The sequence below is a fragment of the Oryzias latipes genome, chromosome 15 (assembly GCF_002234675.1).
Source record: "Oryzias latipes chromosome 15, ASM223467v1".
Classification (NCBI taxonomy): Eukaryota; Metazoa; Chordata; class Actinopteri; order Beloniformes; family Adrianichthyidae; genus Oryzias; species Oryzias latipes.
Window position 1 is genome coordinate 26,992,301 of NC_019873.2, and position 25,929 is coordinate 27,018,229.

The 25,929-nt window shown below is 37.1% G+C and overlaps 6 protein-coding genes and 1 long non-coding RNA gene across 8 annotated transcripts; all 7 read right to left on the reverse strand.

Moving 5' to 3' along the window:
- Positions 1–133: 133 nt before the first annotated feature.
- Positions 134–1,983, reverse strand: LOC101165252 (cystatin-C). Its single transcript, XM_004077465.4, has 3 exons — positions 1,678–1,983; positions 1,096–1,206; positions 134–452 (listed from the first exon to the last, which is right to left on the reverse strand). Exons 1-3 carry the CDS (start codon positions 1,873–1,875, stop codon positions 375–377), a joined length of 387 nt encoding a protein of 128 aa, XP_004077513.1. The 5' UTR covers positions 1,876–1,983; the 3' UTR covers positions 134–374.
- Positions 1,984–2,130: 147 nt separating this feature from the next.
- LOC101165499 (cystatin-C-like) lies at positions 2,131–3,707 on the reverse strand. Of its 2 annotated transcripts, none has more exons than XM_004077466.4 (3): positions 3,289–3,707; positions 2,831–2,938; positions 2,131–2,699 (listed from the first exon to the last, which is right to left on the reverse strand). In XM_004077466.4, exons 1-3 carry the CDS (start codon positions 3,484–3,486, stop codon positions 2,622–2,624), a joined length of 384 nt encoding a protein of 127 aa, XP_004077514.1. In that variant the 5' UTR covers positions 3,487–3,707; the 3' UTR covers positions 2,131–2,621. The 2 variants fall into 2 exon arrangements, with proteins under 2 accessions (XP_004077514.1, XP_011482992.1); XM_011484690.3 differs by having other exon boundaries at positions 2,831–2,941; positions 3,289–3,704.
- A 2,644-nt stretch (positions 3,708–6,351) lies between these two features.
- LOC101165755 (cystatin-C-like) lies at positions 6,352–7,468 on the reverse strand. Its single transcript, XM_023962987.1, has 3 exons — positions 7,150–7,468; positions 6,719–6,829; positions 6,352–6,523 (listed from the first exon to the last, which is right to left on the reverse strand). Exons 1-3 carry the CDS (start codon positions 7,411–7,413, stop codon positions 6,446–6,448), a joined length of 453 nt encoding a protein of 150 aa, XP_023818755.1. The 5' UTR covers positions 7,414–7,468; the 3' UTR covers positions 6,352–6,445.
- Positions 7,469–8,615: 1,147 nt separating this feature from the next.
- Positions 8,616–12,128, reverse strand: LOC101165999 (cystatin-C-like). The gene is made up of 3 exons (XM_004077468.3): positions 9,637–12,128; positions 9,293–9,403; positions 8,616–8,787 (listed from the first exon to the last, which is right to left on the reverse strand). Exons 1-3 carry the CDS (start codon positions 9,883–9,885, stop codon positions 8,710–8,712), a joined length of 438 nt encoding a protein of 145 aa, XP_004077516.2. The 5' UTR covers positions 9,886–12,128; the 3' UTR covers positions 8,616–8,709.
- A 1,602-nt stretch (positions 12,129–13,730) lies between these two features.
- LOC110016546 lies at positions 13,731–14,118 on the reverse strand. Its single transcript, XR_002874680.1, has 2 exons — positions 14,023–14,118; positions 13,731–13,910 (listed from the first exon to the last, which is right to left on the reverse strand). It is a non-coding gene; the product is annotated as an uncharacterized LOC110016546 (long non-coding RNA).
- A 2,233-nt stretch (positions 14,119–16,351) lies between these two features.
- LOC101166492 (cystatin-like) lies at positions 16,352–17,598 on the reverse strand. Its single transcript, XM_004077470.3, has 3 exons — positions 17,140–17,598; positions 16,645–16,755; positions 16,352–16,531 (listed from the first exon to the last, which is right to left on the reverse strand). Exons 1-3 carry the CDS (start codon positions 17,338–17,340, stop codon positions 16,454–16,456), a joined length of 390 nt encoding a protein of 129 aa, XP_004077518.1. The 5' UTR covers positions 17,341–17,598; the 3' UTR covers positions 16,352–16,453.
- Positions 17,599–19,859: 2,261 nt separating this feature from the next.
- LOC101166737 (cystatin-like) lies at positions 19,860–20,768 on the reverse strand. Its single transcript, XM_004077471.2, has 3 exons — positions 20,535–20,768; positions 20,132–20,242; positions 19,860–20,042 (listed from the first exon to the last, which is right to left on the reverse strand). The coding sequence occupies exons 1-3, from the start codon at positions 20,733–20,735 to the stop codon at positions 19,965–19,967; spliced, it is 390 nt and encodes a 129-aa protein (XP_004077519.2). The 5' UTR covers positions 20,736–20,768; the 3' UTR covers positions 19,860–19,964.
- Between the last annotated feature and the right edge of the window lie 5,161 nt (positions 20,769–25,929).

The window sequence follows — 25,929 nt, forward strand, 5'->3', positions numbered from 1 at the left end:
AAACGTAATTAAAAAAAACTTTTGAAAGAGTTTCAACCGCTGGATAAACCTCCCACAATTAGACAAAAACCTAAACAGAAGTAGTAAAAAATATTGTAAAAGCTACACAATCATCAGAAAGAAGACACAAGCATGAGAGCACAAAGCAAGCTTTTATTTTTTTTTGCATTAGTCAAACTAAAAGTAGTAGTTTTCCACACAGTAACTGTGTTTCAACGCTCTAAAAAAAAAGTGTTAAACCTTTGACTTATTTATTGCACTCAAGTTACTCGTCACAAAGAAAATCAAGAGGAGAAAAAGTTTGCTAATTTGTAGTTGATCTAAAGCGCCGTCGTCTTCATGGAGTGAGTAGGAGGCAAACGGATCCAGATGCTTTAGTTGCACTTCTCCTCCAGCACCGTCATTTCCTTGAGCCATGGGCGGCTCCACACGCTGAACTTGCACTGGTAGGGCTGCAAGAAGAGGTTTGAGAATCCGTCTTCAAACAGGAAAACATTTCCCAACAGAATTTCCACACCGATCCCTCCCTCTGCCATTTAAAGGGCTTATATCCTTCTTTTCTTAAGCCTTTTCAGATTGAACTTTAACCATATTTATGATAGTATCTACAGGAATTTCTAATAGTATCTACATTATAGAACCATTTTAATGAAATATTAGTTATTTTCGCCGCTAATTTTTCTCTTGACTTTATCTCTAAAGCTCCGCCTTTCTCTACTTGTCATCCTAGAGGCGGCCTCGGCAGCGTGTCTGCGTTTCTCCAACGAAAACAAACAACATCCGAACTTTAGCAAAAAACGGATGTGCATACTGTGCACACAAAAGGAAAGTGCTAAGTCGATCATCGCTAGCTCCACGGAGAAAGTGTGTGTTAGCCTGGGGGTGGGGCTGGCAGTGCAGACTCTTCCTGGAAGGGGCGGTTCCTCACTTTGTGACATCACAATGTGAGGAACCACTTGTTTTCGTGGATTTAGAGGGGCTGGTGCTCAGAGCTGGTTTTGGAATTGGCATTATAAAACATGTACAAGCTAAAAACGTTACTCATACAAGATTATAGGCCCTTTAAAAGAAGACTTCAGAGAGCCATTGGTTTACCTGGGCCTGAGCCGGGTCTTCTGGGATGATGCATTCTTCACCTGCGCCGTTCTTCCTGCAGAGGGTTCTGGCCATTTTGACAGTGATGATGTACTTGATGCCAGCAACCACCTGGAAGTATGTGGGAAAAATGATCAGTTTGAATTACTAATTTAAATACAACAGTAAAAACCACATGATCTAACAGGAATAAGAAGCAGAAAGGGGCTTATTATGTGTTTTTATGTATTAAACAGCTATAAATAAGATGAAGGGTAAGCCTGTGCTGCAAAAACCAAAATCTGTTGAGTTTTTTTCTTTTTTTTCTGAATCTGGGCGGACGTTCAGACAAAGTAAAGCCTGAGCGGGTCAGGGCATGATTACCACAGTTATGTAACTGCTGAGTGGCCAGGAAAGATGCTGCCACGAGAATTCCTGCTTCCAAAATCAGATTATTACTGCTTTATGCATTTAATGGACACACATTGAACAACAGAGTCTGTGTTTCACCGGGAATCATTATTTTAACTGCCTCGAAAGGGATTTGCTTTAATCCGATCGTATAAAAATGACAAACTTTGCAGGTTTTAAAGTTTTACCGACCTGTTTCTGCACCTTGACCACTTCTGCAACCTGACGCAGGTACATGTCGTTGAGCCCGAAGTTGTGTCGCTCCACGGCGAAATTCAGAGCCTTTTTAGCCCCCTCGTCGTTGATGTCCCCGTCACTGACTCCCCCCACCAAGACGCCGGTTCCAACGGCGAAAGTGGCCGCTAGAAGAAGAAAAACAACCTTCCACATTTTAGCCCTTCTGTTGTCTCTCCTTTCTGCCTTCCTGTAAACTAGCAAAAACAAAAATAATCGGGTCTGCGTTGCCCCCTCTTTATATAGGTTTCACTCTCACATCAAAAGGGGAGGGGCTTCGTCCCCGCCAATCAGCAATCTCTACTTTTGGGGGGGGGGGGGGAGGACAAAAAAACAAGATGGCCGCTCCTTTATTGTTTTAGGTGACATTCTTTGGTGGCACTTTTCTTTCTTTTTTTTTTGTTTTTTAAATTACGGTACACTTTTAAGACTGTAAAAATACATTCAGCTAATTTGAAGCAGCTTATTTTTAATTGGCAAAAAACTATATAGTTATATATTACATATATATATAAATATATAGAAAATGTTTTTCCGTAAGTGTTTATATGTGCTCAATTTCTTCTAATTTGAGGAGAATGTCACTGAAAGTCCCTCTCCAATCATTAAAAAAAACTATTTTCTTTCGTCATGATTATTCAGTTTTTAGCCAAATCCAAGACTGTGTCATTATTATCTGCATGTTTATCCTGCAGACAGTAATAACCAACCGCTGACTAATGTTTAGGCACGTAAGCACAGATGACAAAGACTCATGAAAGACCTTAAGCATTAATTTCTGGATGAAGTGTTTTATTTGTCAAAGGCGTTTTAGTTTTGAACTGATAGTACTTTGAGAGCTTTTTTGTTTTTATTTTAAATTTCTAAAGGCAGGTTTGAAGACAGCAGGATCTCTTTATCTTCTAGTGGCACTTTGCTTCTAGTAGCTGCCAATCATTAAGCCATGGACGACTCCACACAACGAATTTGCAACGGTAAATCTGAAAGGCAAGAAACAGAAGTCAACTTTTGTGCAGACAAACATGAGCATTTGCTGGTTCTAAAGCATTTTAAATAAAATTAAAAAGAAAAAATTGTAAAATGGAGTTTATTTTTTTAAAACAAAAACTACCTTAACTAGAGCTGGATTTGTAATGGAGCACAATCCAATAACGCTGTCCTTCCTGCACAGGGTTCTTGCGATGCGCACAGTTATAATGTACACGTAACCCTCCACCGCCTGCTGGAGACAAAGAAAACAAAGTTCTGTCATTCGCCGCAATAATAATGAAGGAAAATTTAAAATGGAAAGGTCCTCCAAATTTAACAATGACATTGATTTAAAAAAATCTTCACCTGCAGTGCTAGTATGACCTATCGGCAGGTCGCATTGGAAAATTGTTGACAAAAATGCAGACTACAGTTATTAGTCTGTTCAAACTTTGCATATAAACAGTAAATGGAAAACAGTTAAAAAATTAAAGATAAGTTAATTTCCTGAGAGCTAAACAGATAGAACAGAGTTTTAAGTTTGGGGGATTTGATCAAATCACATTTTTCTGCAGGGTTTATGATCCAAATATGACCTACCTGTCCTTGAACTTTGATCACCTCCACCACTTTGTACAGGTAATCGTCACCAGAGCCCCTATTGTATTCATCCATAGCATGGCTCAGAGCAATTTTGGCTCCTTTGTCGTTGACGTCTACATCCGTCAAACCTCCTGGGACTTGACCAAAGCCGACAGCAAACAGGGCTGTGAGAAAAAGAAATGCAAAGTTCCACATCCTTGTTCCTGAGACGTTGGCAAAGAACTGGACGAATAACCTTGACGCTGATCCCTTTTTATACACGCTGCCAAATCACACAACGGTCACAACCTGCACTTGTTATTTTCAAAAAAACAACATGTCAAGAATCTTATCAAAATTCATTTGACATTGTGTTATAGTATCTGTCTGTTTCTAAGAAAAATGTCAGCAAACATAGATGTTCAGGAAAACTGATAAATCTAGTCCAACAATAAGAGGATATTAAAGATTCAGATTAGTCTCTAACAGGAAAATTAATTCTCAGAAAAATGCCCCTGGAAAAGCAGTGGTGTTAAAATCTCATCCCAGTAAAAACACTTTTGTCCTTTATTATTCTACGAAAACTATAAGAAACCTCTTCATCTTCTCATTTGCTTATTTCACACAGATATTTCTAACGATGTCAGAGTATGAGGAAATCTCCTTCAGCTTTGATCTAAATCAAAAGCAAATAAATCTTTATGTATATAGCACTTTTAATAGGAAACCTAACACAAAAAAGTGCTATGTTTCTCACATGCACATGCACCCACAATGGGGGCATTGACGCCTCCAGGTGCTGCAGGTTTTTGGGTCGTAAGGCCCAAAGAGGGTCGTAGGCTAGAGCGGCTGCAACTGAGGAACACAGGTTCGCCTAAAGCTACGATCACACTCAGCAACATGCGTTCTTTGTTTCTCTGAAACAAACTTGTTTTCCTCATCTGGAGAAAAACATGTGGTAAGAGGTGAACTTTGCCTCAGAAAAGATGCTTTTGTAGCAGCAGAGCGAGGTCAGTGCAGCGTCTGATGCTGCAATCCGGGCGGTTGCGTTTGATGCCACCCTCAGCAATAAAAACTGCTGAGCAGCATTTATGGCTGGACTCAACCTTCAAGCAGCCTGAGGCTGTGCCAGAGAGGTCCAGTTCGACACGGCAACAATTTTATTTAACCAGTAGCATCATTCAGTAGGGATTCGAGGAGACGTCAAATCATGTGACAGATGGAAACATGGCCTCGTTACCTCACGTCACTTGTCGAGTCTGTCAACGGTCGAGCTGTTTAAACGGAATGGGTCTGGCACTTTAGGCCGGCCTTATAACGGACCAACCATTGCTGCCAGTGTGGGTTCATGGTTGTGATGGAAATCCCGGCTCTTCTTGGAGATTCCTCTGTTTTGGATCGGCTCACTACAAACAGCCTCTTTCGGCTCACAAACGTCTCCTTAGGTATTTGCTTTATTTAATATCAACAATATATGACTATGCACAAAATGAATAAATAACATAAAAAATGTGTTTTCATTCATGCAAGTGTATAATATGTATTCTGTCATTTATTCATTCCAGATAAAAGTAACAAATAAAGGATAAAACAAAACCAGCTGTTTACTATTCAACTTTTCACTCTAAAGGTTGTTTTTACCAAATGTGTCAACTTTGAGGAGCTGATCTGGTTTCTTCTGTATTGACCTGTTCTAGAGAAGATTCTTTCAGGTGTCAATACAGGTTGGTTGTGGAGCTGATTTGTATTATTTAATTATTGTCTTTTGTGATCTTTTATTGTCAATAATAGTCCATCGGTTCTGTATTTTACTTCTTTTCCCAGTACTGTAACTCGTTTTCTTTGCTTCACGTTTTTGTGTTGCTGTAGTTTCTTATCTGAAGCCAATATTAGTATGCAACACATCAAATAGCTGTTCACCCCATGATCCAGATTAAATGACAATTACACACCTTTAATTAAACATTTCGACAAACATCGACTGAGCTTAAAATCTCCTTTGAGTCATGAGGTTTTGACTGCATGTGTGTTCTGATGTATCAATGACAGACAACCAGCAGATGTCACTATTTCTACCTAAAATGATCCAAGCAGAGTGTCAATCTCAGCCCAGTTGGATTTGAGTTGGTCAGTGCTTCATAAAGGGTCGATTTGGCCGGTCCAAAACTCTCCACTGATAGAAGCAACAGCAGATATTTTAATTGGAGTTTGTATTAGTCAAGGAACAACAAAGATGTGGAAATTTCCTTTTCTGGCTGTTCTGCTTGCTGTTGGGTTTGGTCGACACCCAGACGGCAGGATGGACACACAAAAAAAACTTTTTTATTTTTATTTTTACTGTTGTACACAACATGTTTCATGCCATTGCTCCCGTTTTAGTTGGCACATCACCAGTGAAGTTCTCAGATAATACCTCCCAGGTATGAACAACCAATGACCGACTTATAGCTGTTTATTTCCCTATAGAAGTTTATGGGATTTTGGCTTCTTGGAGCCAGCGGCTGCTTCCTGTTTGGAACACGAGGGGGTCACTCAGTTCAGTTTGTATTTACAGTCAATGCTATGAAATACTTCCTTCATTTTTGCCACCAATTTGTTAAAGGCACCACAATATTGTATATTGTCTTAGTTATATTTTGAGGCAGCGGCTGTACATAGCAGTGAACGAGGGCGCCCTGACCCTCTACCGCCCCATTTTAAATGCCGTGTGCATCACTGTGAGATTATTTTTCCTACCCCTACATTCTGCCCCTGTGATAGCAGGTTTTTTGGCATCGCTGCTTTCCTCTCATCCCTCCTGTAATCCCTCTGTTCTCCCCCACCTGGCTACCTTTGCCAGAGAGTAACTTTGTCGTACTCTGACTCGTTACAAGTTCAGTTCATGCAGAATGTAAATATTTATAAATATAATGGAGGAAAAAAAAATACCCACAACAGTTGACTAATGTCTGGACAAGTAAGTGTGGCATTATGGAGTGAAACCACCAGACAACTAAAAACAAATAAATAAGTGCAGGATTTAACACAGGAAACCGATTCTGGCATTCTAACAAAATATACAAATCTTCACACAAAACAACAGCAAATTGAAGGTTTTATTGGTCAAATGGTATTTTAGTGTTTCATAGTTTATCCACAAACAACTTCAGTCCAGAAGAATCCTGGTGATTTTCTCTTAGTAGCATCTCTGTTCCAGCAGCCCCCATTGTGGTATAAACCCACCGTTTAACACCACAAAGGTGCATCGCTGAAACTGAAAGACAAAAGTTTAGAAACCATCATTCACGAAAACAATCTTCATTTGTTGACTTTTTTTCAGATGACTTGACAAATAGTAAAATACAGCTAAACACAAATAATAATGAATATTTTTTTTACTCTCTCTTCAAGACAAATTAACTTGACATTTTGTATTTCACTACATTTTTTATCTCAATGCAATGACTACCTTGGCCTGAGGTGGATTCAGGAAGATATGGCACCAGCCATGCCTTCTGTCCTTTTTGCACACGGTTCTTGCTATAACCACAGACAGGGTGTACATGTAACCTTCCACCATCTGTATCAGAAAAAGAACGAATAATTAATCTAAAAGAAATAAGACTTCAGCAGTAAATCTACCAGTCAAAAAAACAAATTAAAAATAAAATTAAAGACAAAGATTGAAACATCTATAAAGGTCAATTGTGTTTCCTGGTGTTGTTCCAACATCATAATGTAATTAAAAGTCTGTCAAAGATTTTAAATGTACAAAAGACATTACAAATGGAGTTTTCCAATTACATTCTACAGCCTGACAGAATTCAACAATATTTTCTATATTCTGGATTCTATCAAATCCTGTTCATCTGCAGAGATCAGTATTCAAAGGTTACCAACCTTTTTCTGAACCCTCATAACCGTCACCACTTTGTAGAGGTAAATGTCTGGGGAGGCGTCGTTGTATCCATCAATGGCAACTTTCAGAGCTGTCTGGACGTCTGGATCGTTGGCGTTTGCATCTATCCCGCCGTCTTGGTGTCGACCCAACCCAACAGCAAGCAGAGCTGCCAGGAAAGGAAAAGCCAGTTTCCACATCATTGTTGTTCCTTGAAGACACAAAACCGGATAAATAACCTCAACGTTTCCTCCAGTTTTATACATACAGGTTTATCAGCAAATGGATGTTAATCTCAGCCAATCCGCAGTGAGAGTCTAAACTTTCTGTGAATCATCTCCTTATCTGAGTGATTATAATATGCACTATAGATATTGAGAATATGTTCCTTTAGATTAAGACCCTTTTTCACATCAAGTTCTTCCAGTTAGTCTCAAGTTTGTTAACATAACTGTCACTAAGACCTTGTCTCTTATCACTGTTTTATTTAAGTTTTGTTTTAGCTGTCCTTTGAGGTTAAGTTTTAAATGTCCTTTTTTCAGTCTGCAGGGTCAGAGCACTTCCTTATGTTTTCTTCTCTTCCTCATCTTCCTGGAATCGTGCCTCATTATTTTTACTTGGCCACCACCATCTGTATCTTTGCCCCCTCTAGAGTTTGTTCAATTCTATTCCTCAGACCTGCTGTTGCTGTGTTGAACTGTGGATATCAGGTGTTTGTTCCAGAACCTTTGGTTAACTCTACATGTGATAAATCCGGATGTTAGGGTTAATCAACCTTGAACCTGTTTACTGTTAGGAGAAGAGTCCAAAACCGGCTGATAGGAGTTGCTTTCATCAACATCCTCTGGGTAAACTGAATGTTTTAATGTTGGATTATAAGGAATTTAAGCTTGAAAAAAGTAAAATAAAATAACACACTTGCATAAGCAAAAGAAAGACCTTTGTCTTGGAAAGAATTAACTCATTGAAATAACCCATAACTCTCAACACTCTTCATATTTTTTTTTGTTTTTAGTCATATTCTACCCCTGGTTCGGTTGGAAGATGCTGGTGCCAATCATTTAAAGTTTACAGTTTCACGTTGCTAAAAAAAATACTGAATCGTGGACCGTAGATAGAGAACCGGCATCACCCGTAGAAAAGGCCTAACCTCCGGCTCCAGCAAATGAAACCAATTCAGTCGCCATTTTTCCACGATATGGGCGTGGCCATTTGGAGTCAGTCGACAGTGATTGGTCCGCATCTGATTGGTCAGTTTATCCATTGCTGCTTTCCTATACTCCCTCCTGTGATCCCTCTGTTCTCCCCCACCTGGCCACCTTCGCCGTACAGTAACTTTGTTGTACTCTGACTCGTTGCAGGTTCAGTTCATGCAGAATGTAAATATTTTTAATACTAATGGAGGAAGAAAATCCCACAACAGTTGACTAATGTCTAAAAGAGTAAGTACTGATCACACAAAGCAACAGCAGATTGAAGGTTTTATTGGTCAAATGGTATTTTAGTGTTTCATAGTTTATCCACAAACAGCTTCAGTCCAGAAGAATCCTGGGGATTTTCTCCTAGTAGCATCTCTGTTCCAGCAGCGCCCATTGTGGTATAAACCCACCGTTTAACACCACAAACGTGCATCGATAAGACTGAAAGACAAATGATTAGAAATCATTCTTCATGCAAACAATCTTCATTTGTGGATTTAAAAGACTTATAAAAACTGTGCAGAAATACAGTTTAACACAAGTCATAATAACAATGGATCTGATTTATCTGCGCTTTTCCAGACGCTCAAAGGGCTTACAGTGTGTGTCCATTATTCATTTACTCCTCATTCATACTTGGTGATGGTAAACTACTGATGTAGCCACAGCTACCCTGGAGCAGACTGACCGAAGCGTGGCGCACCTGTTACCTCTCTGACCATCACCAGGACATACACACACCAGTGGAGTGTCTTGCCCAAGGACACAATGACAGTGTACTGGAGGAAGTGGGGATCGAATTGCTGATCTTTAAATCACTGGCCGACCTGCTCAACCACCTGAGCCACTACCGACCAGGGAACTGTTTTTTTAACAGTCTGTTTAAACCAGAAAAGAACTTAACATTTTATATTTGAATGAATGGTTCTCCTAATATAATGCTTACCTTGGCCCGGTCTGGATTTATGAAAACAGGACAGGACTGAGCCATGCTGCCCTTTTTGCACACAGTTCTTGCTATTTCCACAGTCAGGGTGTACATGTAACCTTCCACCATCTGTATCAGAAAAAGAAAGATCATTTAGTTTGCCAGACAACAAATTAAAAAATTAAAGCTCGTCAGAGGTTGTAAATACATAAACAATAGAAATGTATTTTAAATGTGTCTAAAAGCAGAACACGTTTTCTGATTACATTCTGCAGCCAGACTGTATTCAAGAATATTTCCTATTTTCTGGATTCTATCAAATCCTGTTTGTCTTCAGATCTCATTAATCAAAAGTTACCAACCTTTCTCTGAACCCTTATAACCTTCATCACTTTGTAGAGGTAAATATCTGGGGAGGCTTTGTTGTATCCATCAATGGCAACTTTCAGAGCTGTCTGGACGTCTGGATCGTTGGGGTTTACGTCCACTCCATCTGGGTCTTGACCAAACCCAACAGCCAGCAGAGCTGCCAGGAAAGGAAAAGCCAGTTTCCACATCATTGTTGTTCCTTGAACGCAGCCAAAGACACAAAACCGGACAAATAACCTCATCGTTTCCTCCAGTTTTATACACACAGGTTTATCATAGTTTATCAGGACATGAGCGTAAATCTCAGAACATCAAGAGCATTTTTCTTCAGATTAAGTCATCTTTTCACACCATGTTTCTATAGTCATACGTTAACGTTTGTAAACTGTGCAAAAGATTTTCTATCACTGCTTTATCCGTTATGCTTCTCCATTGCTGTTTGTCCAGAGTTTCTTGTCTTATTTTGTGAACATCGGGGGCTTGTTCCAGAGCCTTTGCTTAAGTCAACATGTAATAGATTCTGATATTAGGGTTAATCAACCTAGAACCTGCTTACTCTGAGGAGAAGAATGCAAAAACGGCAGGTTTTGGGCAAATAAGTATTTGAACCCCCTGTCATTTTGCAAGTTCTCCCACTTAGAAGTCCACTGTGAGACACATAACCAAAAAAAAGAAATGTGAGTTCTAGTTCTTTATTTAGATTACATCTCTCACCTGTACATAAGATGAAAAATGTTAGACCCCTCCATGATTTCGGCAAGAGAACTTGCAAAATCACAGGGTGTTCAATTATTTGCCTCATTGTATCTGATTGAATTACTTTTAACTTCCTTTTGTGTACGGACTGTCTTGGTTAACTGCTTTTAGGTCTTCTATATCACATTTTTTTAAAAACTCACAAAAGTATTTAAACCCAGATATATGTTAGTGTGATTTTATGCTTCAAATATTGACATTACTACAAGAACTCAGTGTTTTAAATGTAAAAACAGTTTCTGTCGTTTTGATATCTGAACAGTTTTTGTCCTGATCCTTCATGCAAGGTTCATGATCTGTGTTTTTATCTATAAAGGACAATTCCTAACAAATCTTATCAGAACCAAAATGATTATTTCTTACAATGTCTGACTGTTTTTAAGAACTTCACATCAGAAAAACATTTTTATAAGAAAACCTGATTAAAGTTGTGCATCATTTTGAAATCAGAACTGATGTGTCCAAAAATGGAACAAGGGGGAAGGGGGGTAGAGGAGGGCAGAGTCAACCAATCAGAGTGCAGCACTCAGAGGACATGGTAAAGTTAGAAAGGTCTTCACAGATTCTGACTTCCTGCTTCAATAACTCTTCTGATAAACGTTCAAATGTGACAGCAAGTATCTCAACCATTTTGTATCAACACAGAGAATAAACTACAAATGCAGTTCTAAAAAAAGACTGTTTTTTCTTGAATTTTAATGAGAAATGATCTCTTCAGTTAAAATTTAGTTTTGTCAAACTTTACAGCAGAAGATTTTAACACACAGATGCAGATTTTTTCTGTGTAAGTTCTCAGATTCTATTTTACAAGTTCTCACATCAAATCTAAAAGTTCGTCTGTTTTGGAACATAATTACAATCATAAAATGTACATAGAAATGGTTTTCTCTTCTCTGTAATCAGCTTCTGTGTTTTATTTTCAGTCAGTTTTGCTAAAATTACATGTTTCTGTATTTCTAAACTTCCAAATGTTGTCAATGTATTATTGTTTTACTACAATGCAGTGCGGCAGCGTTCTGTGAAATGTCACTGACAGTTACAAAGACTGTTTGAAGTGGTTTAATTTACAATTTTTTTGACAATCAGTTTTATCCATATTGGTGTAATATTTTAAGAAATTGTACAAAACATCCTTTTAAATGTTGATGCATTCATATTTTTTTATTTACATTTGAAAATGTGTCATTTTGTCAGTTTTAAATGATCTCTGTGACGTCTGAGAACAGTTTTGTAAATGTTTTCAACAAGTTTAACATTTGAATGTTACGGGATGAATTGCTTTTGTGTTTTGTTTCGCTTTTTGGTAAATCACGTTTTGAGTTTCAGTTTCCTGTTTTATTTTGAAAGGTTTCCTTTTTGGTTGTAGATTCAACAAGTTTGACTTTTGGTCCCCATCTTCCCTTATTGTTGTCACCTGTGTCTTGTTTATGTATTTAAGTCCTGTCTTTCCCTTCCTCCTGTGCTGGTCCTTAGTTTTCCTGTTCCCCTTTTCGAATGATTCAAGTTTTGAGTTTTTGAGTTTGTCTGGCCTGCTCAGCAATAGATTTTGGTTTTAGTTGTTTTGTGAGTATTAAAGACCCATTTACATCTGGAACGTCCTGTCTCCTCCTCTCTGCGCCCTCTACTCCCTTAACCCTCCACCGTGACATTAAATTGATCTGATTTGATCTTTCACATTAGAGGCGGTTGAGCCAACTCTACATCTTTGCATGTTTCATTGTGTGATTTTTTTTTTTTTTTTACCTTTCAGACAGTCAACATTTTTAAAGTTAAAGTTAAAGTCCCACATCTTGGTGTGCAAAATTTGTTCTCCGCATTTTAACCATCCCCTGGAGGAGCGGTGTGCTGCAGTCACAGCCGCGCCCGGGAACCATTTGGTGGATTAACCTCCCAATCCAACCCCTTAATGCTAAGTGTCTGGCAGGGAGGCATTGGGTCCCACTCGGTCTGGATTCAAACTCACGACCTTCCAGTCACAGGGCGGACACTCTAACCAAAAGGCCACTGAGCTGGTAAAAATCTGTCTGGCTTCATGGAGAGTGATATTAAAGTCAAATTGTGTTTATAAAGACTACTGTAGTTTACATGTGTCAAACTCAAGGCCCGCAGGCCAAATGTGTCCTGCCATGTTAATTTATGTGGGCCGCGAGAGCATAAAGGTTTCTAATTTCTTAAAATAAAAAACATTTAGTTTATTACATATTTTTTATGTGTAGTAATTATTCAGTGTTTGCAGGTCTTCTGTGTGTATGCAGACAAGTTGTTGTCATCAAACCATCAGTTGGATGCAAGGCTGCGTGCAGCCTTTTTTAGTAAAATCTTACACGTGTAATACATGTTCTTTGCAGCTCAGATTTATGTTATTTGTCTTTATTCACTTGAACAGTCTGATCCTTCATTAACGGAGTAATGTGGGTTTTAACAAGCGGACAAAATTTTAAAGGATTTATGCTAGAGTAACAAGCAAACATAATTATGTTTTCTGTGACACTGTAATTGTCACTTTAAAATTTATAGTAAAAAATAATTAGTTATTTAACATTGAGAAGTTGTTACATTTATTTTACATTACATTTAGTTACCTGTATAATTTATATCTGGCCCTTTGAGGGCAGCCACTATGCTGATGTGGCCCTCAGTGAAAATGGGTTTACACCCCTGCTATAGTGTCTGGACGATGAAGTCCTCCAAAAATTGCTTCTTACGTTTCTTTATTTTTCAAAGTTAATTGATAAATAAATAAAAATAAGAAAAACTTAAACAGGTTATAAAAATTCACCAAGTTACACAGTCTAGAAATATGTTTTATTTGATGTCAACAGGTGATTACATTAATTTTTTGTCATCATTTGGTCTGTTTTTTCTAATGATTTATATTTTTTTCAACCAAAGTTCAAGGTCACTGTTTTGTGTTCAGACCAAATATAGGAAATTACATTTGTAAATGTTTTTAATTTTTAATTTTTAAAGTAAAGTGTATATTATTGTCCATTCATATTTAGGGGAGCAGCGGTAGGGAGGTCGCCCATGAGTCGAAGGGTCCTTGGGCGAGACACTGAACCCCACCTTGCCTCTGGTGGAAGGTTGGCGCCAGTGATCAGCAGCCATCAGTGTGTGAATGTGTGTGTGACTGGGTGAATGGGACTGTGACTGTAAAGCGCTTTGGGTCTTCGAAAGAAGGTAGAAAAGCGCTATATAAGTACACGCCATTTACCAATTCCAAAGGGAAATGGGTCAGAGATATAGAATAGTAAAATTAATGTACGTATACAGAAGGAAAACATTTTCAACGGCATTGCAGGGTAAGCAATGATCACACAAAGCAACAGCATGTTTTTCAACTCAAGGTTTTATTGGCCAAATGGTATTTTAGTGTTTCACTTTCACATTAACCTGCAAGAAACTTTAGTTCAGAAAAATCTGTTGTTTTCTCCTACAAGCATTTCGATTCCAGCAGCACCCAACGTTGGAACGACTCACTGTGGAACACTACAAATGTGCACTGATATACCTAAAAGAAAAACAGAAACCATCATTCATGCAGACAGACATCTTCATTCGTTTATTTAAATTGCAGTTGAACATGTTTTACTGCCTCTATAGGAAAAAAAAACTTCTGATACCATTTGAAAAATTGGACACATTCCAAGCCCCGGAAGGTGGCACTCGTTTCTTGTTATTTCCACGGTTAGGATGTACTTGTAACCGTCACGAAATGGCTAGAAATCCAAAAAGATTCTGCTTTAGGTGAAATACTTTTCCAATATTGAGTCAGAGTAACAGAACCCATGGCTAAGTATAACATAAATTGGCAGTTCATAACAGCATATTGATAAGAGCTCAATCTTGTTTTATTTTACAGAAATGTATAAATTAGAATGATAATGATGTTAAATAAAATGATGAAAATTATTAAAATAGACCAAATGACTAAATTCAACAATATTTCCTATTTTCTGGATTCTATCAAATCCGGTTTGTCTGCAGATGTCATCAGACAAAAATGACCAACCTTTCTCTGAACCCCGATGACCTTCACCACCTGGTACTCATTGTCTGGGGAGGCTTTGTTGTATTCATCCATGGCAAACTTCAGAGCTGTCTGGACGCCTGGATCGTTGGCTTTCAACTCGGTAAAACCTTCTGTGTCTTGACCAAACCCAACAGCAAGCAGAGCTGCCAGGAAAGGAAAAGCCAGTTTCCACATCATTGTTGCTCCTTGAACGCAGCCAAAGACACAAAATCCGACAAATATCCTCAATGTTTCCTCCAGTTTTATACACACAGGTTTATCATAGTTTATCTGGACATGAATGTAAATCTCAGAACATCAAGAGCATTTTTCTTCAGATTAAGTCACATATTCACTGTTAACTGTTTTTGCGTTTGATAAAGACATCCAGGTGATTGAGCTAAAGATTTTCTGTTTTGTCACTCTGTTCTCTCTTATCACTGTTTTATCAAAGTTATGTGCTGATGCTTTTTCTAAGTTCAAGTTTTCTTTGTCCAGAGTTTCTTCTGTTCTTTTGTGAATATCAGGGGCTTGTTCCGGAACATTTGGTTAACTCAACATGTAGTAAATTATTATATCAATTGTACAAAACATCCATTTAAATTCTGGTAAAGTCAGATTCTTTCATTTAAATTTTAAAATATGTGAAACTGTCAGTTTTTTATGATCTCAGTGACGTCTCAGAACAGTTTTGTAAATGTTTCCAACAAGTTTAACATTTGAATTGATGGGATTTGATCTTTAACATTGGAGGTTGTCGAGCCAACTTGACATCTTTTCATGTTTCATTGTTTTAATTGAGTATTTTGACTTTTCAGACAGTCAAGATTTATAAAAAATCTGTCATGCTTCATAAATATTAAACTCAAATTGTATTTATAATATAAATATAAAAAGTATACTTATATACTAAATTGTATATAAAGTATAAGTTATAACGTTTTTATAGAGTATATACTATAGTGTTTAGAGCACATGTGTCAAACTCAAGGCCCGTGGGCCAAAATATGTATTTTAGATGATAATTTAATTTTAAATGTATATTTTTAATTAATGTACTTAATTGATGTTTTTAGGTTTTTAGGTTGACAATTTTTAACACCTGTCCGGGGACTACGGATGAAAAATAGCCTTTGGGCTAATTCTGGCGCATTGCAGTGATGCTTTTAATGTGCACTGTCCCTGTTAAATAAACGAATAAATAAATAAATGTGGCCCTTCATGTCATTTTATGTGGCCCGTGAGAGAATACAAGTCTTTAATTTCTTAGAATAAAAAATAATAAATGGTGTGTATTTTTTCATATCTAGGGGGAATCAGACTTGAAATATCTGATTTGTCAATACATTAGGACTTAAACACTGTCCACATAACCTAACCTGACAGAATCAAATGTAAAAGGATTTAGGCTAAAAAAACTAGCAAACATGTTTTCTATGCAACTGTCACTTTAAAAAGTTAATAAATAAATAAATGAGTTACTTAACATTAAGGAGTAGTTATGTTTATTTGTCATTACATTTAGTTACATGTATAAGTTATATCTGGCCCTTTGAGGACAGACACTATGCTGATGTGGCCCTCAGTGAAAATGAGTTTGACACCCCTGGTTTAGAGGATAAAGTCTTCCAAAAAACCTTTTGATTTTTCAAACTTTAACTGATAAAAAAAAAGAAAAACTTAAACAGGTTATAAAAAATCACCAAGTTACATTATCTATAAATATCTCGTCACATTTGACGTCAACAGGTGATTACATTAATTGATAATTTTATCTGTTTTTTCTAGTGATTTACATTTTTTTTTCAACCAAAAAAGCTTTATGTTCAAACCACATTAAGGAAATTACATTTGTGGATGGAAGTTGAAGGGAAAAAAATCCCACCACCCTTGACTGATATCTGGCTGAGGAAGCATTGATCACACAAAGCAACAGCAAGTTTTTCATCTCGAGGTTTTATTGGCTAAATGGTATTTTAGTGTTTCATTTTCATGTTAACCTAAAAGATACTTCAATTCAGAAGATTTTCTGTTGTTTTCTCCTAGGAGCATTTATTTTCCAGCAGCATCCAACGACGGAACCACACACTGTTGTACACAACAAATCTGCATTGATATTCCTGAAAGAAAAAACAGAAACCATCATCCATGCAGACAGACATCTTCATTTGTTGACTTAAATTGCAGTTAAACATGTTTTACTGCCTCTTCAGGACAAAAACACTTCTCATACCATTTGCCAAACTGGATCGGTGAAGACAGGACATGGTCCATCCCCGCTGTCCTTGATGCACTCGGTTCTTGCTATTTTCACAGTTAGGATGTACTTGTAACCTTCAAGAAACTGTTAGAAAAACCAAAAAGATTCTGTTTTAGGTGAAATACTTTTCCAACATTGAGTCAGAGTAACAGAACCCATGGCTAAGTATAACATAAATTGGCAGTTCATAACAACACATTGATAAGAGCTCAATCTTGTTTTATTTTACCGAAATGTATAAATTAGAATGATAATGATGTTAAATAAAATGATGAAAATAATTAAAATAGACCAGCCTATGACAACATACTAACAAAAAAACAGAAATCCACTTTAAATGGGTTTGAAAGTAGAGCAGAGAAGTTCTGTAAGATTCTGCAGCCTGACTGAATTCAACAATATTTCTTATTTTCTGGACACTATTAGATCCTGTTTGTCTACAGATGTCATCAGACAAAAGTTACCAACCTTTCTCTGAACCCTGATGACCTTCACCACTACATAGAGGTAAACGTCTGGGGAGGCTTTGTTGTATTCATCCATAGCAAACTTCAGAGCTGTCTGGACGCCTGGATCGTTGGCTTTCAACTCGGTAAAACCTTCTGTGTCTAGACCAAACCCAACAGCAAGCAGAGCTGCCAGGAAAGGAAAAGCCAGTTTCCACATCATTGTTGTCCCTTGAACGCAGCCAAAGACACAAAACCAGATAAATAACCTCAACGTTTCCTCCAGTTTTATACACACAGGTTTATCATAGTTTATCTGGACATGAGTGTAAATCTCAGAACATCAAGAGCATTTTTCTTCAGATTAAGTCACATATTCACTGTTAACTGTTTTTGCGTTTGATAAAGACATCCAGGTGATTGAGCTAAAGATTTTCTGTTTTGTCACTCTGTTCTCTCTTATCACTGTTTTATCAAAGTTTTGTGTCGATGCTTTTTCTAAGTTGAAGTTTTCTTTGTCCAGAGTTTCTTTTGTTATTTTGTGAATATCAGGGGCTTGTTCCGGAACATTTGGTTAACTCAACATGTAATAGATTCTGATATCAGGGTTAATCATCCTACAACCTGCTTACTCTGAGGAGAAGAGTGCAAAAACGGCTAATAGGACTTAGAATTGGGCAAATATGTATTTTTACACCCTGTGATTTTGCAAGTTCTCCCACTTAGAAATCATGGAGGGGTCTGACATTTACATCTTAGGTTCATGTCTACAGTGAGACACAAAATAAAAAAAATAATCTATGACTCACATTACAGGACACCTGTCCACCCCCATACAATCAGTAAGACCCCAACTACTAACTGAGACCAAAGAGCTGTCCAAAGACACCAGAGACTAAATTGTAGATCTAAACAAGACTGGAAAGGGCTATGGGGCAATTGCCAAGCAGCTTGATGGAAAACAATCCACTGTTGGAGAATTTCTTAGAAAACGGAAGAAGCTCAACATGACTGTCAATCTCCCTCAGACTGGGGCTCCATGCAAGATCTCCTCTGTTGGGTTCTCAATGATTCGAAGAAAGGTGAGGATTCAGCCCAGAACTACACAGGAGGAGCTGGCCAACGACCTGAAAAGAGCTGGTACCACCATTTCCAAGGTTGGTCACACACTAAGACGTCATGGTTTGAAATCACAGAAGGTTCCCCTGCTTCAACCAGCACATGTACAGGCCTGTTTAAAGATTGCCAAACACCCATTTGGATGATCCAGAGGATCATGGGAGAAAGTTACGTGGTCAGATGAGACCAAAATTGAACTTAGTCTTAATTCCACTTGCCGTGTTTGTCTTGCTAGACTCCTTTTGGGTCTTCCACACCACATTTCTTTGATTATATGCTTGAAATATTGACATTATTACGATAACTCAGTGTTTTATATGTAAGAAAGTCTCTGTCATTTTGATCTCTGAACAGTTTTTGTCCTGATCCTTCATACAAGGTTCATGATCTGTGTTTTATTTATAAAGAACAACTCCTAACAAATCTTATCAGAACCAAAAGGATTATTTCTTATAATGTATGACTTTCTAAGAACTTCACATCAGAAAATCACTGTTTATAAGAAAACCTGATTAAATTTGTGCATCATTTTGAAGATACAATAGATTTTGTTTCTAAAAAAATCTTGCTGCCTGAAAAAACTTCACGTTTGAAAACTGTGATTCAAGTGTCTCTGTGACAAAATGTACATAGAAATTGTTTGCTCTTCTCTGAAATCAGCTTCTGTGTTTTATGTCCAGTCAGTTTTGCTGAAATTACGTGTTTCTGTATTTCTAAACTTTCTAATATTTTTGGCGTCTTAATCAACATAAAAACTTATAACAATGTATTCTTATTGTTTTACTAGAATGCAGTGCAGCAGCGTTATGTAAAATGTCACTGACAGTTACAGAGACTGTTTGAAGTGAATTAATTTACAATTTTCTTACAATCATTTTGTCCAAATTGGTGGAAGTTTTTAAGAAATTGTACAAAACATCCATTTAAATTTTGATAAAGTCAGATTCTTTCATTTAAATTTTAAAATATGTAAAATTGTCCGTTTTTAATGATCTCAGTGAAGTCTGAGAACAGTTTTGTAAATGTTTCCAGCAAGGTTAACATTTAAATTGATGGGGTTTGATCTTTAACACTGGAGGCTGTTGAGCCAACTTGACATCTTTTCATGTTTCATTGTTTTATTTTGTGATTTTGACTTTTCTCACTGTCAAGATTTATAAAAAATCTGTCATGCTTCATAAATATTAAACTCAAATTGTATTTATAATGTATATATAAAAAGTATATTTATATACAAATTATATATAAAGTATAAGTTTATAAAGTTTTTATAGAGTATATACTATAGTGTTTAGAGGATTAAGGCTTCCAAAAAATTGCTTCATGATTTTCAAACTTTATCTGATAAAAAAAAAAAACTTAAACATGTTATAAAAAATCACCAAGTTACACAGTCTATAAATATCTCGTCATATTAGACATCAACAGGTGATTACATGAATTTATAATTGTATCTGTTTTTTCTAGTGATTTAAATTTTTTTCAACCAAAAATTAAGTCACCGTTTTATGTTCAAACCACATTAAGGAAATTACATTTGTGGATGGAAGTTGAAGGGGAAAAAATCCCACCACCCTTGACTGATATCTGGCTGAGGAAGCATTGATCACACAAAGCAACAGCAAGTTTTTCATCTCGAGGTTTTATTGGCCAAATGGTATTTTAGTGTTTCATTTTCATGTTAACCTAAAAGAAACTTCAATTCAGAAGATTTTCTGTTGTTTTCTCCTAAGAGCATTTATTTTCCAGCAGCATCCAACGACGGAACCACACACTGTTGTACACAACAAATCTGCATTGATATTCCTGAAAGAAAAAACAGAAACCATCATCCATGCAGACAGATATCTTCATTCGTTGACTTAAATTGCAGTTGACTAAAAAACTTCTCATACCATTTGCCAAACTGGATCGGTGAAGACAGGACACGGTCCATCCCCGCTGTCCTTGATGCACTCGGTTCTTGCTATTTTCACAGTTAGGATGTACTTGTAACCTTCAAGAAACTGTTAGAAAAACCAAAAGGATTCTGTTTTAGGTGAAATATTTCTCCAGTAGTGAGTCAGAGTAACAGAAGACACGGTTAATTATAACATATAAATTAGCATTTCACAAAATAGACCAGCCTATGATAACATACTAACAAAAAAACAGAAATACACTTTAACTGTGTCTGAAAGTAGAGCAGAGAAGTTCTGTAAGATTCTGCAGCCTGACTAAATTCAACAATTTTTCCTTTTTTCTGGACACTATTAGATCCTGTTTGTCTACAGATGTCATCAGACAAAAGTTACCAACCTTTCTCTGAACCCTGATGACCTTCACCACTACATAGAGGTAAACGTCTGGGGAGGCTTTGTTGTATTCATCCATAGCAAACTTCAGAGCTGTCTGGACGCCTGGATCGTTGGCTTTCAACTCGGTAAAACCTTCTGTGTCTTGACCAAAACCAACAGCAAGCAGAGCTGCCAGGAAAGGAAAAGCCAGTTTCCACATCATTGTTGTTCTTTGAACGCAGCCAAAGACACATAACCGGATAAATAATCTCACCGTTTCCTCCAGTTTTATACACACAGGTTTATCAGCACAATGGGGAGAGGGGCAAATCTCAGCCAATAAGCAGTGAGAGTCTTATAAGTTACTATCTGTCCGTCATCTGTCCAGACGACATTTTAAAATGTATCCTAATGTTTATTTTAATCTGTTCTATAATAAATATAAGACGTTTTTTTTTTAGATAATAAATTTTAAGGTCAAGATTATCACGTTTGACACCGATTTGTATGAATGTAAAGCTGCTGATTGTATTGTTTTTTTCATTATTCTTGCTTTGAGTGCTTGAAATAAACCATTTAAAAACAAATCAAAATAAGTTGGTCTTTTTAGTCTTTTATCTTTTATTTATTTTTTACAGTGTATCTTTATAAGTAGTTGTGTCATTTTTCGACTTTGTTTCTCCAGTAACATCAGTCCAGGTTTCTAATGTCCTCATTTGTTTTTATCTTTGTCACATTTATGTTTATTTATTTAATTCTCCTACATTTGTGTCTTCTAACGCCACCTCAAAGACATTCTCTGTCCTTTTGTCATCTGAATTGTTTTTGTCCTGGTCCTTCATACGAGGTTCATGATCTGTACTTTTTTTTTATCTATACAAGACAACTCAGTTCAAATCTTATTTGAACCAAAAGTACTTTTTTTTGTAATGTCTGGCTGCTTTCTAAGAACTTCATATCTGCCCATTTTTTCAAGAAAAGCAGATAAACTTTGTGCATCATTATAAAGAAATCCTCGATAAAAAAGATCTTTTTGGAAAACATCCACACTGGAAAAGCTGGGATGTTAACCACAGTACTATGGTTAGAACCAATACAATGTTTTTGTTTTTTTTAATGACTTAACGACTTTATAATACGTCCATTATACTGAAATTAGATGTTTCTGTTTCTTAAATTTAATTTCCATTGAAATGATTTTGCGTCTTAATCAACCTATTTTAGAACGTGTACCAATTCATCTGTCATTTTATAGAATGAAGTGCAGCAGCATAGAGAGAATTGTCATAAAAGGTGTTTGCAGTGATTTCTCCAACATTTTATCAAGTTAAGAGATCCTCATTTTTATCAGGTTGGTTTGATATTATTTTAAGCACTTGTACAGAACATCACTTATTGATTACTCTAAATTGATCCCTAGGATTGACTGGGAGATTGTGTGGCCTATTGACAGGCTGGCGACCTGTCCAGTGTGTACTTTGCCTTCGCCCAACAATAGACAGGTCAGGCTCCGGCATCCCCATGACGCCGAAAGTGATATAGCGGGTTATATCACCATGTGAAAAACTGATTGCATGATGATAAAATCCAATTGTATTTATAATAAATAAAAATATATCTAAATTTGTTGCTTGAGAATGAAGCATCGTGAAGCCAAAAAGTCCTCCAACAATTTTTCCTTGAGTTCCTTGATTTTTAAAACTTCAGAATGTGAAAGGAATCCCTTAAACAGGTTATAAAAATGACGGTAGGCTAAGTATTCAAGTTTGAACAATCTTGAACTTTTTTATTTTTTTATTTGACAGATTCTTATTTTACTGCTGAGTGAATCAAACTTCTGTAGTCGTTGACCTTCCTGCATGTCCCCCCAGGGGGTCGCCACAACGAATCAGCTTCCACTGTGTCCCACATTTGGTTTGGGAGAGATTTTTACGCTGGATGTCCTTCCTGACACACCCCTGTATTGTATACCTGTTTTTTGATTTTTTATATATTGAAATCGTTGGGAATCAAGAGCTGATTAAAAAAAAACTGTTTGAAAAAGCTCTCAGTTTGGATGTAGAAACTGCGATGGAAGGGCTTAAGTCTCCCTGCTCTGCTCCATTCTGATGCAAATATGCATCAAACCACTTTAGCATCAACTTGAAAGCAAAAACATACTCTAGGTGATTTTCTTTTCAAAGCTGGAAATAAATACAGGCATCGAGGGGTTAAAGCTGGGGAGGCAGCAGATCCACTTGGAGTTCTTCTTTAACTCTTTCTGCCTTTTAGGAGCACATTAGTTTGACATGTCACCTCATGCCAATGCAGCGTTCTGACGGGTAATCTTGACCTTTTTAAATACATAAAAGGTAAAATCCGACTAAGTGTCCATGATCAGAAATTAAAGGGCAACGCGGCTTTAACCAAGACCTCAGCCTTGGCAGTGCTGACCCTCAAACCAGCCGCAAAGCGCCCCACTGTAGGCTTGAGGTCTTGGCTCTATGTCGCAAACATGGCAACATCATCTGTAAAGGCAGAGAGGAAATGAACTGTAGATAAAGACCAGCCCTGGTGGAGTCCAACATGCACAGGGAACAGGTCCAACTTACTGCCGACCACGCACACCAGCTCCTGCTCCGGTCAAACAGCGACTGGCAGCCCTCAGTCAGGCTCCCTGGACCCCATACTCACAGAGCAAACAGGACACCTCAGGGGACACGGTCGAATGCCTTCTCATAATCTTTAGGATACTGCTTCAGGATACCAAAACATTTTGGACAAGTCCATACTCCCAACCTTGTGGTAACAGTTTTTTTTTCCACGACTGTGCACCAGTGCACAAAGAAAGGTCCATAAAGACAAGGATGGCAGAGTCTGGTGTTGATGGACTTGACTGGCCTCCACAGAGTCCTGACCTGAACCCCATAGAACACCTTTGGGATGAATTAGAGCAGAGACTGACAGCCAGGCCTTCTCCACCAATAGCTGCAAAGGTGGACCATCATCATATTAAACTCTTTGGGCGAGGAATGGGAAGGCACTTCAGTTCATATGTGAGTCAAGGCACGTTAGTAAATACTTTTTGCAATATAGTGCCGGTGTTTTAGAAACACTGTTTTTCTCTCCTCCTTTATGTGTTCCCACATTTCCCCCCATGCAATGACAATAAAAATTCAATTCTGATTCAATCCAATTCATTTATACAGAGAGTGATTTTTGCTGAGAAATGTCCAAATGAGTGAACATCAACCACACAAAGCTACAGCAGACTTTTAAATTAAAGGTTTTATTGGTCAACTGCTATTTTGGTGTTTCTCAGTTCTATGTGATCAGTAAATAACTTCAGTCCAGATGAATCGCTGTGGTTTTGTCCTAAGAGCACTTCTGTTCTAGCAACATCCATTGTGGCCTCCACAGGCAGTTGCACACAACGAATGTGCATCGTTGAGTCTGAAAGACACACGTTCAGAAATCATCCTTCATGCAGACAAACATCTTCATTTGAAAGTATTGAACTACAGTTAAATGCTGGTACATTTAGCTCTCATTTTAGGAAAAAAAAGCTGGACATTTTTTATCCTACATTTTTCTTAATACCATAACTACCTTGGCTCGATCTGGATTTATGAAGACGGGACACGACTCAGCTATGCTGCCCTTTTTGCACACAGTTCTTGCTATCGTCACAGTCAGGGTGTACTCGAAACCTTCCAGGTACTGAAAGAGGATTTTTGTTAATTGAAAAGAGACACAACTTCCGCAGTAAGTCAATTTGCATGGGAACACATAAATGAAATGACAGATCTCAAAAAGCAAACTGCCTTTTTTTTTTGGCCTGTTCTGTGTAAAGAAATCCTTCATGATAAATAAACAGAAAAATTAGGTATGTCAATGATTTCAAACTTACAAAAAATAGAAATACCTTTCAAATTGTCTAAAAGCAAAGCAAGTAGTTCTGTAATATCCACCAGTCTGACTGTGACCATTGGTTCAACATCATTTTCTGTAATCTGGATTCTATCAAATCCTGTTCGTCTGCAGATTTCATCAATTAAAAGTCACCGACCTTAATCTGAACCTTTATAACCTTCATCACTTTGTAGAGGTAAATATCTGGGGAGGCTTTGTTGTATTCTTCCATGGCAACTTTCAGAGCTGTCTGGACGCCTGGATCGTTGGGGTTTACGTTCAATCCACCTTCTGGTTCTTGACCTAACCCAACAGCCAGCAGGACTGTGAGAAATGGAAAAGCCAATTTCCACATCTTTGTTGTTCCTTCAACGTAGCCAAAGACACATAACCTCAATGTTTCCTCCAGTTTTATACACACAGGCTCCTCTGGGTTTATCTCAGCCAATCAGCGGTGAAAGTCTAAACTTTTTGTGCATCATCTCTCCAAACTACTTTTTAGAATTTATCTGAAATATTATTACAATCTGTTCCATAACATTAAGTAAGTTTTTCCTTTAAGAAATACTTTTTCAAGTCATGACGTTGCTTTTTATTTTTTTTTTGGGATGTTATCTATTGTTTTCTTCAGTGTCTTGTATTTTCAAACAGCTGGTTTATGAGGTCTAATGAAAGTGGAATTAATGCTAAATGTCGTAAGTGATCCAAAGTGTCATTCCAGAGGGAAAGTTCACCTCTTACTTAAGGGATTGTCACTTTGCCCAAGTCGGTTTGATTTTCAACAGAACATAAATATAAAGGCAATCTTTTGTGTTTATAAGTTACCAATGGGTTATTTAAGAAACAAAAGATCCTACAACTATTGCTTCTTGAGTTTCTTGAAATTTCAAACTTAAGAATGTAATAAAGAATCTCTTTAAGCAGGTTATGAAAAATTATGAGAGTTAAAGTTTGAAGAGTTTTGAATTTTTAGATTTGTAAGGCTAATACATCAAAGGCTTCACATTTGGAAACGTCTCTGACTTTTCATTACGTCCAGCTGGACATTACAAAAGTATTTAACATCAAACAATTCTAAAAACTCAATCCTAAGCTATTTTACAGAAATTTACAAAGAAAAAGATTGTAATGACGAGACAACTGATTAAAATGTTAAAAATCGACCAGCCTATGACATCAAATGCTCAAAGAAATTTTGAAATTCATAAGTCAACCTTTCTCTGATCCCCTCCACCACTTTGTGAAGGTAAATATCTTTTGTTTTTTTTGTATTCAAACTTCAGAGCTACCAAGACTCTTTGATTGTTTGCTTTTAGAATCAAATCTAGGATAAAGAAATTACATACTTTAAGGTCAAGATGGTTTTTTAAAGTGTGTTTTCTTGATTTTAGTATCTGCAGTGATATTTTTGTTGTTTGTTGATCACTCCAGATTGAGGTTTCAGATTTCTGATGTTCTCATATTTCTGGTTGATCAGGCTTTTGTGTCATGTTTAAGTTCATTTATTAAATTAAGTGACTTAGTCT